The 15,051-nt window shown below is 34.5% G+C and overlaps 1 protein-coding gene across 1 annotated transcript in view; it reads right to left on the bottom strand.

Moving 5' to 3' along the window:
• The window catches only part of EPHA6 (EPH receptor A6), an 867,771-nt gene that overhangs the window by 227,233 nt on the left and 625,487 nt on the right, over nt 1-15,051 (bottom strand). The window contains exons 9-11 of the mRNA XM_049628043.1: nt 14,072-14,180; nt 10,281-10,354; nt 7,510-7,635 (exon numbers count right to left, since the gene is read on the bottom strand). Coding sequence (XP_049484000.1) covers nt 7,510-7,635; nt 10,281-10,354; nt 14,072-14,180 — 309 coding nt within the window. The remainder of the gene's footprint in view (nt 1-7,509; nt 7,636-10,280; nt 10,355-14,071; nt 14,181-15,051) is intronic.

The raw sequence follows: 15,051 nt of genomic DNA, 5'->3' as shown, positions 1-15,051 counted from the left end.
TGAGAAGATCATCTAATCAATCATGGAGGAACTAAGCCATAAACACAAGTTTCTTCTTGTAAAAAATGAATTGTGAGACTGCATCTGGAATACTGCCCACACTCCTCTTGTCATGTTGCAAACAAAATACAATATAGCTGTGGAAGAGGAACAAAAATAATATAGGGGATAAGAGAGTTCCTTTAAGATAACTAAAAAAATAATAGATTCTAGAAGGGTTATTTGGAGGTTTGCAGGAGAATTAGCAGTGGCACCGGAAGTGAGCATTTTGCCCTGCATATTAGCAAGTACAGCTATGACCTCAAAGGAGATGGCAATAACAGAACCAAATATTAGACTGAATAAATCACTGGTTTGTCATTCACTTTTTATGTCCTCTTTGTTGTCCTTCTGACTTTCTTTTACCTGCAGATGCTTGCTGAGAAACCAACAGTTAAAACTTCCTGGACTATTCTAGGAAGAGAAAAAAAAATGGTGACTAAGCCAAGAGAAAAGAAGGCTGATAGTGGAGGCAATAATGAGTTTGTATAGATAAAGGAATAGAATATGAATGGCTGAGAGATATTATGCATTTCCACTGAGACTAGGGAAAGAGGGAAGGTCAAATATGAGAGGGTACCCTATGGGCTTACAGACACAAGGATGATTTTTTCAATGGAATAATGTTTCAAAATTATAGATATTCTGCAAGCCAAGTGTTTCTTCTAATGGTTTAGGTTCAGGACTGTCCTGAAAAAGGAAAAGCCTTTCAATGACCTTTTTCAGCCCATGATTAAAATTCAGTTTACCAGTCTTCTCATTATCTCTCAAGATATGTGTAAAATAATGATTCTATCCTAATCTGACCTGGTTCTTTTGACCTGGGAATTTCTGTTTTACAGTCCTCTGGCCACAGTATTTCATTTTATGATGCAAAAAGTCAAAGAAGATAGATGCTCTTGATAGTCTCCTATGCAACAGAGCTGCTCACTTCATTTAAATGGAAATGCACATTTTCATGGAAATTCAGGCCTGTATTGATGAACAAAGATAAGCTGCCACTATTAAATAGAATAGTGATATACCAAAAAAAAAGTGTCCTAGAAAACTCATTAAAAAAAATAAAATTTACAGTGAAAGATAAGGAATTTTAAGTATGTATGTATATATACTGTATATATGTATATATATGTATATGCATGTGTGTGTGTATTAAGCCTAGATATTGCATAAGTTTTCTAAGGATTTGTCACATAATATTTGGATAATTACAAAGTTGAAAATCCCAGGACAAAAGTTATAGAAGACAGGCTGACTGCATATGTTTTTGATAAGCATAGTGACTTACTATGAAAAAAAAAAAAAACACAGCGCCTCGTATAAGTAGATATTAGCCATCTAACAAACATTTCTGAGGGAACATATAAAGAAATGTTTTGGGTTATGTGTAATATCATTTCTCATTTTCTTTCTTAAAATTTTAATGCAGCTTTGGGGCGCCTGGGTGGCTCAGTCGGTTGAGCGTCCGACTTCAGCTCTGGTCACGATCTCGCGGTTCGCGAGTTCGCGCCCCGCGTCCGGCTCTGGGCTGATGGCTCAGAGCCTGGAGCCTGCTTCTGATTCTGTGTCTCCCTCTCTCTCTGCCCCTCCCCCGTTCATGCTGTGTCTCTCTCTGTCTCAAAAATAAATAAATGTTAAAAAAAAATTAAAAAAAAATTTTAATGAAGCTATTTTGGGGTTCATTTTTTAACAACCAATTTTAGAAGTATTTAATGACTCTGTAACGTGTCTCCCAATTAGAAACCTGGAAAGCATTCTTTTTTTTTTTTAAACAGTAAAGATGCTATTTACTGCACCTTTAGATTTGCTAATTTTTCTCTGAGATAGCTCATTTGAATTACATTGATAAGCCAATTGCTCAGTGATGCATTACTTATTCTGAATAATCTTATCATTAGTTAAATTAGGGCTTTTAATATTCTGGAAAGACATACTTTTATTTAAGGAGGAGGAGGCAAATTTTAGAAAAGTAAATCCAAGCAATAAATGGCATTTGATTATGCTGGCATTAGAATAACATTTGTTATTAAAAAAAATAATAATAACATTTATTTATTTTTGAGAGAGAGGGAGAGGGAGAGAGAGAGAGAGAGAGAGAGAGAGAGAGAGAGAGAGAGTGCATGAGTGGGGAAGGAGCAGAAAGAAAGGGAGACACAGGATCCAAAGCAAACTCCACACTCCAAGGTGTCAGCATGGAGCCGGACATGGGACTCAAACCCACAGACCATGAGATCATGACCTGAGCTGAAGTCTGACACTTCAAGGCACCCAAGCGTCCCCAAATAACATTTGTTCTTTAGAGCAAAACACAAGGAAAAGAATTCTAATAGGACTCACTGGCCAGCAGCAAATAACAGCCTTGCACATAAAAGTCCCTTCCCAACCCTATGAAAAATGCTTAATGGTCTACACCTTTATTTATTTGAAGTATTAACTTCTTTGGCCTCAGAAATACATTTATCTAATTTCTGGATTTTTTTCAGTTTTTATATTCTCAAATTTCTCATATTAATCCATTATCCTCATATTTTGTTATATGAGAACAGGTGGGTATAGTTTTTGAGCTCTTATACAAAAATAATGTAGTATTTGGAATCATAAAAGAACACAAATAAGCTTTCATATCTATAAATTCTCAAACATTTTCATGAATGATAAAATAATAATAATAAATCTTAAGGATTACAATTATTTCTAGATTGTATATATCTCTAATTGGTTCTTTCAGACTTTGGTTTATATGTAATTTATTTTCTTCACAAAATACATTTATTCTCTAAATATCCATACAGCATAAGAAATTCAATATTCTTTCATGAAAATGATTTCCTGATTGTCTTTCAGTTAAAATTTTTGTTTCAATGAGATATTAAATATCTTTAAACTACTTAAGATTTTTTAAAATTGGGATGGTTCCTTTTTAAAGCACATTTTGATACCTTTTATGGACACAGTGTTTTGAGTTGAAGAGTAAACTAATAGCATAGATACAATATAACACAGTGGTTAAGAATAGCAGCTTGGGTAGGGATGGATAAATGGATAAAGAAAATGTGGTATATATATACAATGGAGTATTACTCAGCAATCAAAAAGAATGAAACCTTGCCATTTGCAACTATGTGGAAGGAACTGGAGGGCATTATGCTAAGTGAAATTAGTCAGAGAAAGACAAAAATCATGTGACTTCACTCATATGAGGACTTTAAGAGACAAAACAGATGAACATAAGGGAAGGGAAACAAAAATAATATAAAAACAGGGAGGGGACAAAACAAAAGAGACTCATAAATATGGAGAACAAACTGAGGGTTGCTGGAGGGGTTGTGGGAGGGGGGATGGTCTAAATGGGTAAGGGGCACTAAGGAATCTACTCCTGAAATCATTGCTTCACTATATACTAACTAATTTGGATGTAAATTTTAAAAAATAAAAAAATAAAAAATAAAGTTAAATTGTAAAAAAAAATGTAGCTTGGGAGTCAGTCATAGCTGGGTGTGAACCCCAGGTCTTCTACGACCTAATCTTACAATCTTGAGCAGGCCACTTAATGTTTCTTAACCTCATTCTTCACCTATAAATGAGAATAATAATATCTTCCTCATGGGGTTATTATGACAACTTTATAAGAAAATATATGAAAAGCACTTAACACAGGGTCTGAACTTGAGTAGGTGCTCAATAAAAACTATGTGTTAATCATCATCATTATCAGAATTGAAGAATCTCCAAAGGGAAGTAGCAAAAAAAAAAAAAAAAAAAAAAAAAAGCTAGGGTAAGCATTATTATTACCAAAGGTTAACATTCAATTTCACAAGGGAGTTAGCTATTATGTTAAGACTTCAACAATAAAATACACTAAAGGAGACAGGTTAAGATGGCTTGCTGCATTCCTTGTGCTGAAGGCCAGGTGTTTATACATATATATCTCAAACCTGACGACAACCTCAGAAAGCAGGTAGGTATGCCCATTTTATAGATGAGGGAATTGAAGCTCAGAATTTGGCCCAAATCATGCAACTGTTAAACTGCAGAATCACTACTCGACTAATTTGTTTGACTCCACAGCCCTGTTTCAACTTAACTTCCAAATTCGAGTCAACTTTGGGAACTTTTCAAACTGGACCACGCAACCTTATTCAGACCAGATCTGAATCTGAAGCATGAGTTTATAGGCAGCTTACACTTTATCAACCCTCAGCTTTTATTTTCTCTTTCATCTACAATCTAACTCATCTAAAGGAACCCAAGAATTCCCAGGCCTAGTAAATATACCTGCTGCCTGCATATAGCTTCACTCTGCAGGCTCTTCTCTGCCTAGACTTGGAACATTTCACTACCCTGGAAAGTGCCCAGGACAACATTTTAAACTATTTCTTTATAAACAAACAAAAAAACAAACAAAAACAAAACAAAACACATGTAGGTCTTGTTGATTTCTCCTCAGCAATGAATGGTGAATCTCAGTATCCCCTCTATGGCTTTCTCAGTGCTTCAGTCAGAACTAAATACCTTTCCCCTGACAATTATTAAGACCTGATGTCTTGCTTCTCTCCCATCACCACTACTCCAACACACCTCTCCCCTCAAGTCATTTAATTTACATCTCCAACGGAAATACCTAATGCACACAGATGATGAGAAAATAGGAGTCTGAGAAGAAACAATCAAATAGGTGGGAAAAAATAAAGGATATGAGACAACCTAAGGAAAGGCTTTATAGTAAAGTGTTGGGCAAGTAACCAATTGTGTAATTATGTCAGAGATGTTACATAATTCTATCAATTCTTCCATAGTTTGACAAAACAATGTTTTTTTCACACTACTTCTGTGACAAATGTCCACAGAATTACTACTTTTTTCCACATCCAAATAGAGTTTTAGGAACGTGACATAATGAGGTTAATTACAAAGTAGCACTGGCCAGGAATGCAAAGTGCAAAGTTATGTTACAATATAACATATGTTACAACTTTGTAACATAAAGCATTTTTATTTTTATGATTTTTTTGAAGACAAACAATAAAAAGACAGTATATTGTATGAAACTTGAAGTAACCAAAGGTGAATAAATATAAAAAGGAATACTGGTGTATAGGATTGACTACCTGGTTTAGATATTCTTTCTTTGCCAAATGAGAAGAATCCCAATACAACTTATTAGATGTTAGATAGAATAGGGGGAATGATATTCAAGTAGTCTCTTTAACAGTCACTGCTTTGGCAATGTGTCATACTTTTTTTTTTTTTAGGACAAAATTTATATTCTGGTTGAATAAAATCTAAAAAACTAAAAAAAATACTTATTTGTTATCATTTAAGATATTTGATATTATTTCTCAACATTATGATTTCAGACACTGCCATTTAATTTATGCACAAAGGACTACAATGGAAAATGCTTCTACTGTATCTACATGAGGACTGAACACTGCAGTATAAAAGGCTATACCACTTTTTCTTGGGGACTTGAGGAAGAAAGCCAACAGTAGCATGCAATGGAATTATTTAACCTTCTCTCTTCTCTATTTCTCTGCTGTGTTAAGTAAATGAATCCCCAAACTAAATGACTATAATGCAATCACTCTTTCAATTATACCTTCAATGCCCCTTGATGTGTTTTATGTTCAGCAGAAGAGAATAGAGAATCTGGTTTCATTCCAGGTTCTTAATCTTTCTGATAAGACAGACTCTTCAGCTGTGAGCACTAGGATTAAGTGTATAGGCCCCTTGTGTCAGCTTTCAAAGGGAGCTCTAGCCTTGTAGGAGATGAGATGACCCATTGTGCATAGCGAATGAAGTGATATAATGAAGGACTCTCTCCAAATGTTTCTGGAATTCCTGTATAGTGCTAGATTACTGTGTATCTGGGAAACAGAGTCCATTCAATGTGACTAGTCATACAGAGTCCTGAGTTTAGAAGGGCTCTGTCACTTGTTTAATGCTCTGATGTCACTATCTTGAAATTCTTAGTAACTTTTTAACAAGAGACTCTACATTTTCATTCTGCATTGGTCTCTGCAGATTATGCAGCTGGTCCTCTTGTGGAGAAGGGCTTTGGAAAGAAACAAGGGATGGTCAGCTTCTTTCTTTGGCCTCTGCAAAGACATGATACCTGGCTGGAATGGTCATGCTTTGTATGTACTGCTCAAAACAGTACATAACAGGTATCCAGCATCGAGAGGAGACCAATACCCCTGTTCAGGATCCAGTCTCCCTTCTCTACTTACACTTTCTCCTTCCCCTTCTTAGCTGTTTGCATGGCTGTCCAGTCAGAGAATATGTTTCCAAACTCTCTTTGTGCCCAGGTAATTGAACTGGACCATTGAGATGTGAATAGACATGTTTACAAGTTCCGTGTTATTGTCTTACAGACAAAGCCAAAAAAAAAAAAAAAAAAAAAAAAAAAAAAAAAAAAAAAAAAAAAAAGACTGAACTCTTTCCTTTTCTTTCTCACAGGTTGGAAGGCAGATGCATTGGTGTCCCAGCTTTGACCATTCAGAGGAAGATGACACACTAAGGAAAGGCAGAGCAAACAGTACAAGGAACTTGGGTCCTTTCAAGACCTCCTGAATGATCATTCCTCTGCTAACATGGACTGTTCCTTAGGTCAAGGACTTGAAAGAAGAATAAATATGCTGAGGCCTCTTTGTTATACCAACTTAGCCTCTGTCATAAGTATGAACAGAATAAGGTCTTGGGAACTAATTCACAATAGTTTTGTATTTATATAGGAGAGCTGAATAAAATAGTGTTCTGTTTGAACATTCTACATAGGGAAAATCACTAATTAGCATTGAAATGATATAAAACTATACTGAAGCTAATTTTAACCTCAATGATTTTTAGAACACTTCTGGATCCTGCAGAGCCAGTCATCAATATGAACACTAATTATACTATATATCTATAGATGTTGGGGCCTGAGTAAATCATTTATTTTATTTTATTTTTAATTTATTTTTTTTAAAGAGAGAATGCACAAGCTGGGGAGAGGGGCAGAGAGAGAAAGAGAGAGAAAGTATCTTAAGCAGACTCCACGTTCAGCAAGGAGCCCAACCAGGGCTCAATCCCATGACCCTGGGATCACGACCTGAGATGAAATCAAGAGTCGAATGTTCAACCAACTGAGCCACCCAGGTACCTTGAGGGCCTCAGTAAATCTTTAACAACTTATGAAAAACTCCTGAAGTTACATCTTCAAAATGAATTCCTGTATGACCCTAGTTTCATTGTAAGTTACCTCCATACTGAAAGAAGACTACAGGAGTTAAAAATGACGTTTGCTTAGAAAATGAATTTAGGTGCTTACATACTTAAAAAAGTAACAGCATATAGAAGATAATTTTACTTCTCCTTTCTTGAAATTTTTCAAGACTAAAACTGCTAAGATTTAAAATATTATGTTGATAACCTAGCTACAAAACCATCAAGGAATCATATCTTCAAAAGTACAGATTTTATGTTTACCTGCCCCAATGACTCTCTCAATGCGAATTCTTGAGGGATCAATCTCCTTTGCAAATTCATGAACTGCTAGGGATGGGTCTTCATATGTATCTGGATCTATGTAAGTTTTAATTCCTGGGAAGCGTACTGCAAACCAACAACAACAAAAAAGATTGATTTAGTTTAAAAGTATTTTAGTGATTACACATCTTGTGTATGTTTAAAACAAGGATTGACATATTAAAGTCGTCATTCTTGTTAGTTACTTCAATTCTCTTTTCTTTCTGTCCCACTCCTCCTCACCCCCCAATAAAGAGTTGAGTACTTGGAATCAAAAATTTATTTACCTGTTAATGTAAAATGACCTGGTGGTTTAATAGAGAGTGAGCTGACAGGTTCCAGAAAACATATTTATTATATTTCTGTAAAATGTCTAATCAGCTCACTAATTCACAAACAACCCATACATTTTGTACTGATCTAGCTCAGGACATGGGGGGAAAAGGCATAAGCCTTTCTCCCAAAACCCTTTCTGCCAAAATGAGCAAGCCTGTTGGTGTCCCTCCTGGACACTTTGCACTCAGATGACAAACAGGGATGGCTGGAAAACTTGAATGTGTGGTTATTTTTTCATTTGCCACTTCTTTCAGTATCTGAAGAAATCACAGACTGTGTGTAGATATTCCTCTATTTTGCTGGTAGGTTTCTGTTTTCCAATGGATTTCTGGCTCCCGGAGGACAGGAGATCATTTCTTATACATCTTTGTATCTTTCCAAATACCTTAGGTATGGTTTTACAGGCAATAATCACACAGCAAACCTTTATTAAATATGAATTAGTAGGGATTAAAAGATCAATGCAAATTCGTGGCATAGTGAATAGGTGATACTTGGTTTTGTTGCTTTAGATTTTGAAAGCTGCATAATACCCCGAGTTATTTGTTGGCTAGGATTCCTTAGAAACATGCTCTTGCAAGAAAATTTCAAAAGCAAACAAATAAAAGCTAATGGAGTGAGTTTAGAGGAGGTGCTGAAATGTCCATTGTCAGCAGAATTTGCTTCATGAGTTCCTCTACACTTGTTGCCCCCTTACATTACTTTTTGCCTACTGTCTTCTGTTACCAGATGAACAACAATGAAAATATTAGTACTTCCCCAAATATCATCAGCAAAGCATTCTAGGTATACTTAGGCCTGACAATGATTCTGAAATACTATGCTTTATGTGACTTCCAAAGTTTAGATTGGAGGAAAAGAGAACAGATAATCTTTACCTCTGGTTCATATTGCAGATACTTTTTTACTTAATGGGAGTTGTGGTTTCAGAATGAATACTCTATGAACTCAAATCCAGTGGCTACTATTAGATGATTAGTTATATCTAATTGGATATGTGGTGTTAACATCACCTTCTTTTTTCTTGTAAACACAATATATGTCGACTATCTGGTTACTTATTTAACTTACCCATGGTTCCTTAAAACTCGGTTTGTTATCTTTCTTTTACTTCCTTGGCTGTCTTAGGTTATTTTCATTGCTTCTTGCTGGGCCCATCTGGTTTAGTTTATGCAAAAACTGCTAGTTGGAAAGCAGATAATAAAATACCTCAGGAACATCTTTTTCCTTTGCATTTCAGTACTAAATGCCCTGCAGTGAGTCTTAAGGTTGCTCAGCATATGTCATCTATCCAGGTGTTTGGGTCCAGGTTTCTGCATCTGTTCGCAGCATTTCCAGCTCATCCCATGGCTGGCAGTGGCTGTCTTAGCTTTCCCTTCTCTGCCAGTGCAGTGAGCCTCAAACGTATTGTAAGAAAAGAGCAGCCAGGGACACCTTGCTAAAAATGCGTATGTCTTGGCCCTACCATGCACCTTCTGAGTCAGAACTCTGGCGAGTGAACATGGAACTTCCTAATACAGATAGTCCTCAGACCACTGACAAATCCTGTGAGCCTTAGAAATAGCCCTAAACTGTCCCTCTAGTTTGTAATTTCCTCACTTAAATCCTTTCTGCCTCCTTCAGAAAGTGATATAGATTGAAAAGTCTCTTACTCCTTTTGCTCAATCTGAAGTAAAAAAATGAGTTGAAAGAGTTAAACAGCTTGCCTCACACATTATTTCTACACTGTGGTTAATTAGAGAACATCCCTTTCTGAGATGTTAATTCAGCATCTCACGACAGAGAAACCGTCTTGACAAAGTAGTTTGCCATTTGGAGGTGGAGGTGGAGGTGGGTGTTGGGGAGGAGAGGGTGGCAATTATCAAACCAACTATAGTGGTAATTATAGCTTGCTTGGGAAGAGATTCTACAAATGAATATAACCTTGTAGTCAGCTCAAGGATTTCATACATATTCTAAAAGTTAAAGAGCTGATTTTCTTTTTTAGTGTTAATGAATTGTAAATTGATTTGTTATATGTTTAAATGACAGTCCCTACAAGAAGGAATAAAAGTTCCCTAATATTTCTATGGCTAATGCTCCACTAAATTAAACCAACTTGCATTCAGGAGTCATTGTGAATGGTAAATAACTAGATATAAGCAGTCATCTTGTATTTTTAGCATATTCAGCCTTCGTATTTTCCAGCAAGCAGAATTAGGAAAAAAGTACTATCATTTAATGAGAAGCAGGTGCAATTTCCACCAACAAACCTGGAATCCAGATGAAAAGTCTTAATGCTGAAAGGTTGGAAGTACATTTTTTCAGGTTTTCTCAACTCAGTGGATACAAGTTTAAAATGAACTCTTGAGGGCTAGAGCAATGTAAAATAATGGAAGGGTCACTGTACTACTTACAATGCCCATTCTGCTGTAAGTGGTTTCTCCTCTTCTCTTCTGACTTCATTTTAGCTTTGATGTACCATTGGCACCTTTGAAAAGGGTAAGCAGAATCTTAGTTTTAGAATTATGCTGGATGAGAACCAAAACCAACTAAATTACCTATCACCAGTAGGCCAAGTTCTTATCACAAAGGCCATGTTTAAGAATATCTTTATATCACAAGTTTCTTTTTTTTTTTTTTGTATAGATCAGAATTAATCCCAGATAAGAATAAAATACTCTCACTGGATTGATTGGTTTGAATGATAGGAATCTTAGAGAATATTCTATAATCAGCAATAACCATCACATGCTTCCTTATAGAACTTCTAATAGCTGGAGCTGGTAGAAAGCATTAAAAGTCAAAATGAGAAAATGTTTTTGAGTCAGAATCTCAGAAATTTAGACAACTGTTTTCTAGTTTCATTGCTAAAGAACATGCTTTCTTTTTATGTCAGAATTTTGTAAAGGTATGTTCTGTTCTCTCTTGGGATAATTGTGCTCTGAGAAAGAGAAGATGCTTATCTCGCATGACTTCTGCAACATGAATAAATTCTCCAGCATCCATGTGATTTGACAATTCATCAAACTTCTAATTCCAAATGGTTAAACAGACTACATCTGTGGTATATCATCCAATCTTTCAATGTGATTTTATCTTCAAACCCTAAGGCAAGTTGAGTATTTATTCAGAAATGTCTTACAGTTTTTATAGAATAATTTCCAATGAATACTCCTCTATTATGTGCTTAAAGTATATTATTGGTTTAAAAAATGAATTTTTTTAATCTTATGGAACTGAAGTAGTCTTCCCCAGTTTGTAGAATATTACTTTCTAATGTGATATAAATTGGAAAACATGGAAGTAAAAGCTGAAAATAATTTAGTACAAATTTTTCTTTACCATTAAATTATCTTTTAAAGATAATTCTGCTTCAGAAATCAAAAATAAAGATAACTTTTGAGCCCATCTCTCAAGTTTATTAGGCCAAATTGATTTAGCCTACAATGCCTGTAATATCTTCGTTAAAGCTTCCCATATTCATGTGTTGAGGCAATAATTTCTGATATTTTAATGAAATGCTTTTCCACATGTGTATGTGTGCCATTTAAATCACTGCTGAAATACTCAAAGAGGAAATAAAGCCTTAACTCATATTCTACAAATACACATAACTGTAACTTAAAAGTTACATCTGATTGTGCCATATATCGACTCACTATTAAATGAAACATCATTTAAATCAATTTCCATTATAAAGTTAGAGGCTTTTTTTTTTTTTTCAAAAAATTGAGGATAAAAGAGGCCCTGCTGTTTAAATAAAATCATACATGAGAAAGTACCCCACAGTTCTTCAAGAGTACTTTCAAATAAGAAAAAAATAATATTTTTGAATGAAATTAACCATCATATATAAATTATCACAGTCTAGTTGACATAATTTGTGACTTTGGAGTTAGAATCACCTTATAGGTCCCCATCATACTTTAACAACTGAATAATCTTTCTGGGCCCCAAACTGAGTGCCTTTAAATTATGTGCAACTCCATGATAAATAGAATATTATCAAGGTATCAATGCCCCCAAACTCACAATGCATGAGCAGCACTTAGGTTATAAATGGCAATGAAAACACAGTAGTTATTTCTTCCACTTAACATTTTTCTAATAAGGTTTGTTAAACACATAGCAACACATAAAGTGTTGGCATGTTTTCTTTTTTTTACCTAATTAAATTGTCATTGTGACTTTATATGTACCAAAATTGTATTCTAATCCTTCTTCTTGCAAGAGAGTCGTAGGTACGATCATAAAAACTCTAACATTTTTTTGTTTGTTTTTCAAACAAGCTTAGACCTCCACTAGGATACATAGGGTTTTGCTTGTTTGTTGGTTTTTATAACCAGTTCTCCCCTGCTAGTGATTAAGGATTTTGTAGATCACGTTTGGTATTTGAAGGATATCATACTGCATATTTTGTTTTCAACCTGATGGTTAGTTGGTTTAGAGACTCCAACATTTATTTTCTGCCCACTGTAAAAGATGGTTGTACCAAAGCTGTAATGATGGCAAGGACCTGCCAGAGGTTAGCCTGAGGTATAAAGAGAGACAGAAACAGGAGAGTGCTGGGCAATAGTATATGATGGTGACACCATGGCATGCCCAAACTAGCACTTTTTATTAGGATTAATTTATCAGTGTTCCTGCATTCTTTCAAATTTTTTTTTCTTATTACTATAGCTATCACTCTTCTATCAGTTAATCAGCTTCCCCAAACAGGGGACTCTGAGACACTCTCTATTTATTACAAGAGCAATACTATGTCTATTTATACATAAAAAATTTTAAGTAAACGTGGGGTACATGTGTCCATTTTACAATTAATTTCATAAAGAAGTCACCATTTCAACTCAACCATATTAAAATATTCATGTGTTTCTTTATTCCTTGGTAAGTTTTATCAAAGTGGGTTTGTTATACCTAGATCTGACACCTTCAATAGCTAGCAGTTACAGTCAGGCAGGGACCCAAACTTCTAAACATTTGTGAACTTATTGATCTATACCTTTACCCTGCTCTAAAACTGTAGATAATAATTTTCCATGCATGCATATCCTCTATAATTTAAAAGTGAATTTTAATAAAATATTGGTATGTAAGTAGAGTTTTTAAATAAATAAAAAAAGGTGTTTTATTGTTTATTCACTAAACTATTGCCCCTGAAAGTAGCTATTTGTTATTTCTGCTCATTATCAAATATCGACACTTTCCAGTTGAGACGGTGTACTTTAGCTGGTGTCATCATAGATGCATACTTTTTGGCTGGTATTCTTATTGCACTTTTAAATCATGACATTGTTTTCTTTGCAGTATGTGTGTTTTTCATATTATCAGGAAAATTCATGAGATATTCTTTTGTGCCCCTATTGATAATCAAGAAAGAATTATTTTTTCCTTAGTAGGGATAAAAATATGATCTGAATATATTCACAGTTTCTAACAAAAGTCTGGGCCTAATAACAAGGCTTATATAACAAGGGTTACAGAAAAAATCTTTTATATGATTTCATACATACTACCTTTACTCACATCTCTGTATAGTCAGTCAGTACCTGGCTCATGGTAACAATCTAATATATCTAAAAATCAATAAATGGTTTTAATTCATTGTTATATCAAATGTGTGCAAAAATGCAAATATAAGATTTAGATACCCGAAGCACTTTGACCAGCTAGTCAGGATTCAGATCTAGGTCTTTTGCTCTGTTCAATTTATTGTTGCTTTAAATTTCCACCCCTATTACCTTCAAGTGGAGAAATACCGGATTTATAAAACCAATTAATGTAATTCTAATATAGATCCATTCAACATTTAATGAATAAATAGAACACATTCTATAACACTAAATTTATAGAAAACTTTTATATAAATTCTCTGTTGAATGATTTTTTTTTTTCTCCAGGAAAGATCTCTTTCATGGTGTAATTTGAACGTGGTAAAGGAAAAACTTATCGAGTAAGAATTTATCTTTCATAGCTTTCAAAGTGTTTCTATCACGTCTTTAGTTGCTTACATATTTCGAAGCCTATTGATACAGAGAATTGGACATGGTGGTTCTGTTATCATATAAACTTCAGTCAGAGCAGCCTGCCCTGATCCCTTTTTCTCTCATAGTTTGCTACATTTGAAAGCATATGAATACACAGTATTATAAGAGAATGGTTATTCACAAATCTTGGAAATAATCTGGTATGCTTCCGTTACCTCCCAGTGATTAAGAAGAACAAAGTAAGAATGACGAGGAGAGTAAATCCCCCAACAGCTGCGGTGGCTATCACGAGAATCTGTCCCTGTTCAGCCGCCATGTCAGAAGCTGAAACACAAATACAATATTAAAATTTCCCTGGGTGACATTTCACTAAGAAAATTATTTTACAAGTTGGTATATGCTTGAAAATATGGTGATGGATGCCAAAAATGTCCACCATATTTGCCTTTATTTAGCACACAAACCAAAATAAGGGCTGAAGATGGAGGTCATAACCCACAACATAGCCCTTTTCTTTTTTCTTTTTTTCTTTTCTTTCCTTTCCTTTTCTGTTTTTGTTTTTACAAAAGTACCAATAAAAGTAGATGGATTCCTAGTATCCCACATTTTAAGATTAAGTATTTGTTGCAAATTTAAATCAGCAAATAGACTTAAAGGATTTTGTTTATATTATTGCTAATTTATTTCCTTAAACACTTGAATCAAGAGACCAGGCTTTATGCACTGTTTTGATGTCTCTTTCAACAAAGTGGAAAGACTATTGCATAATTCGTTTTAAGAATGACCTTTTTTATATTTCATAGAGATTAATTCAAACATTAAAGTTAGGAACTTACACGTTATAGGACAAGGATATACATAGGAAGTTCTTAGATGTTTAGCAGTAATTTTAAAAATGACATTTGAAAGCTTCCTTTTTTGAAGAAAAAACTAGATAACATATGGTAACAACATATTTCTTTCATTGACAAACCTATAAAAATTACATGGGATGCATGTTTTACTACTGCTTAGGCAACCTTCTAAAATACATTACTTCAATTAATTCATTAGCACTTCTCATTCTATGTATTACTGAAGTTTTTTAATTTTTTAATTTTTTAAAAAATTTTAGTATATGTGCTGCCGAAGCAAGCACAATTTTTTTTTATTTTAGAGAGAGAAGGGCATGAGCAGGAGAAGGGCATGGGAAAGA

The sequence above is a fragment of the Panthera uncia genome, chromosome C2 (genome assembly GCF_023721935.1).
Source record: "Panthera uncia isolate 11264 chromosome C2, Puncia_PCG_1.0, whole genome shotgun sequence".
Taxonomy (NCBI): Eukaryota; Metazoa; Chordata; class Mammalia; order Carnivora; family Felidae; genus Panthera; species Panthera uncia.
Note: the sequence above shows the minus strand (reverse complement) of the source record. Positions and strands in the feature narration are given on the sequence as shown.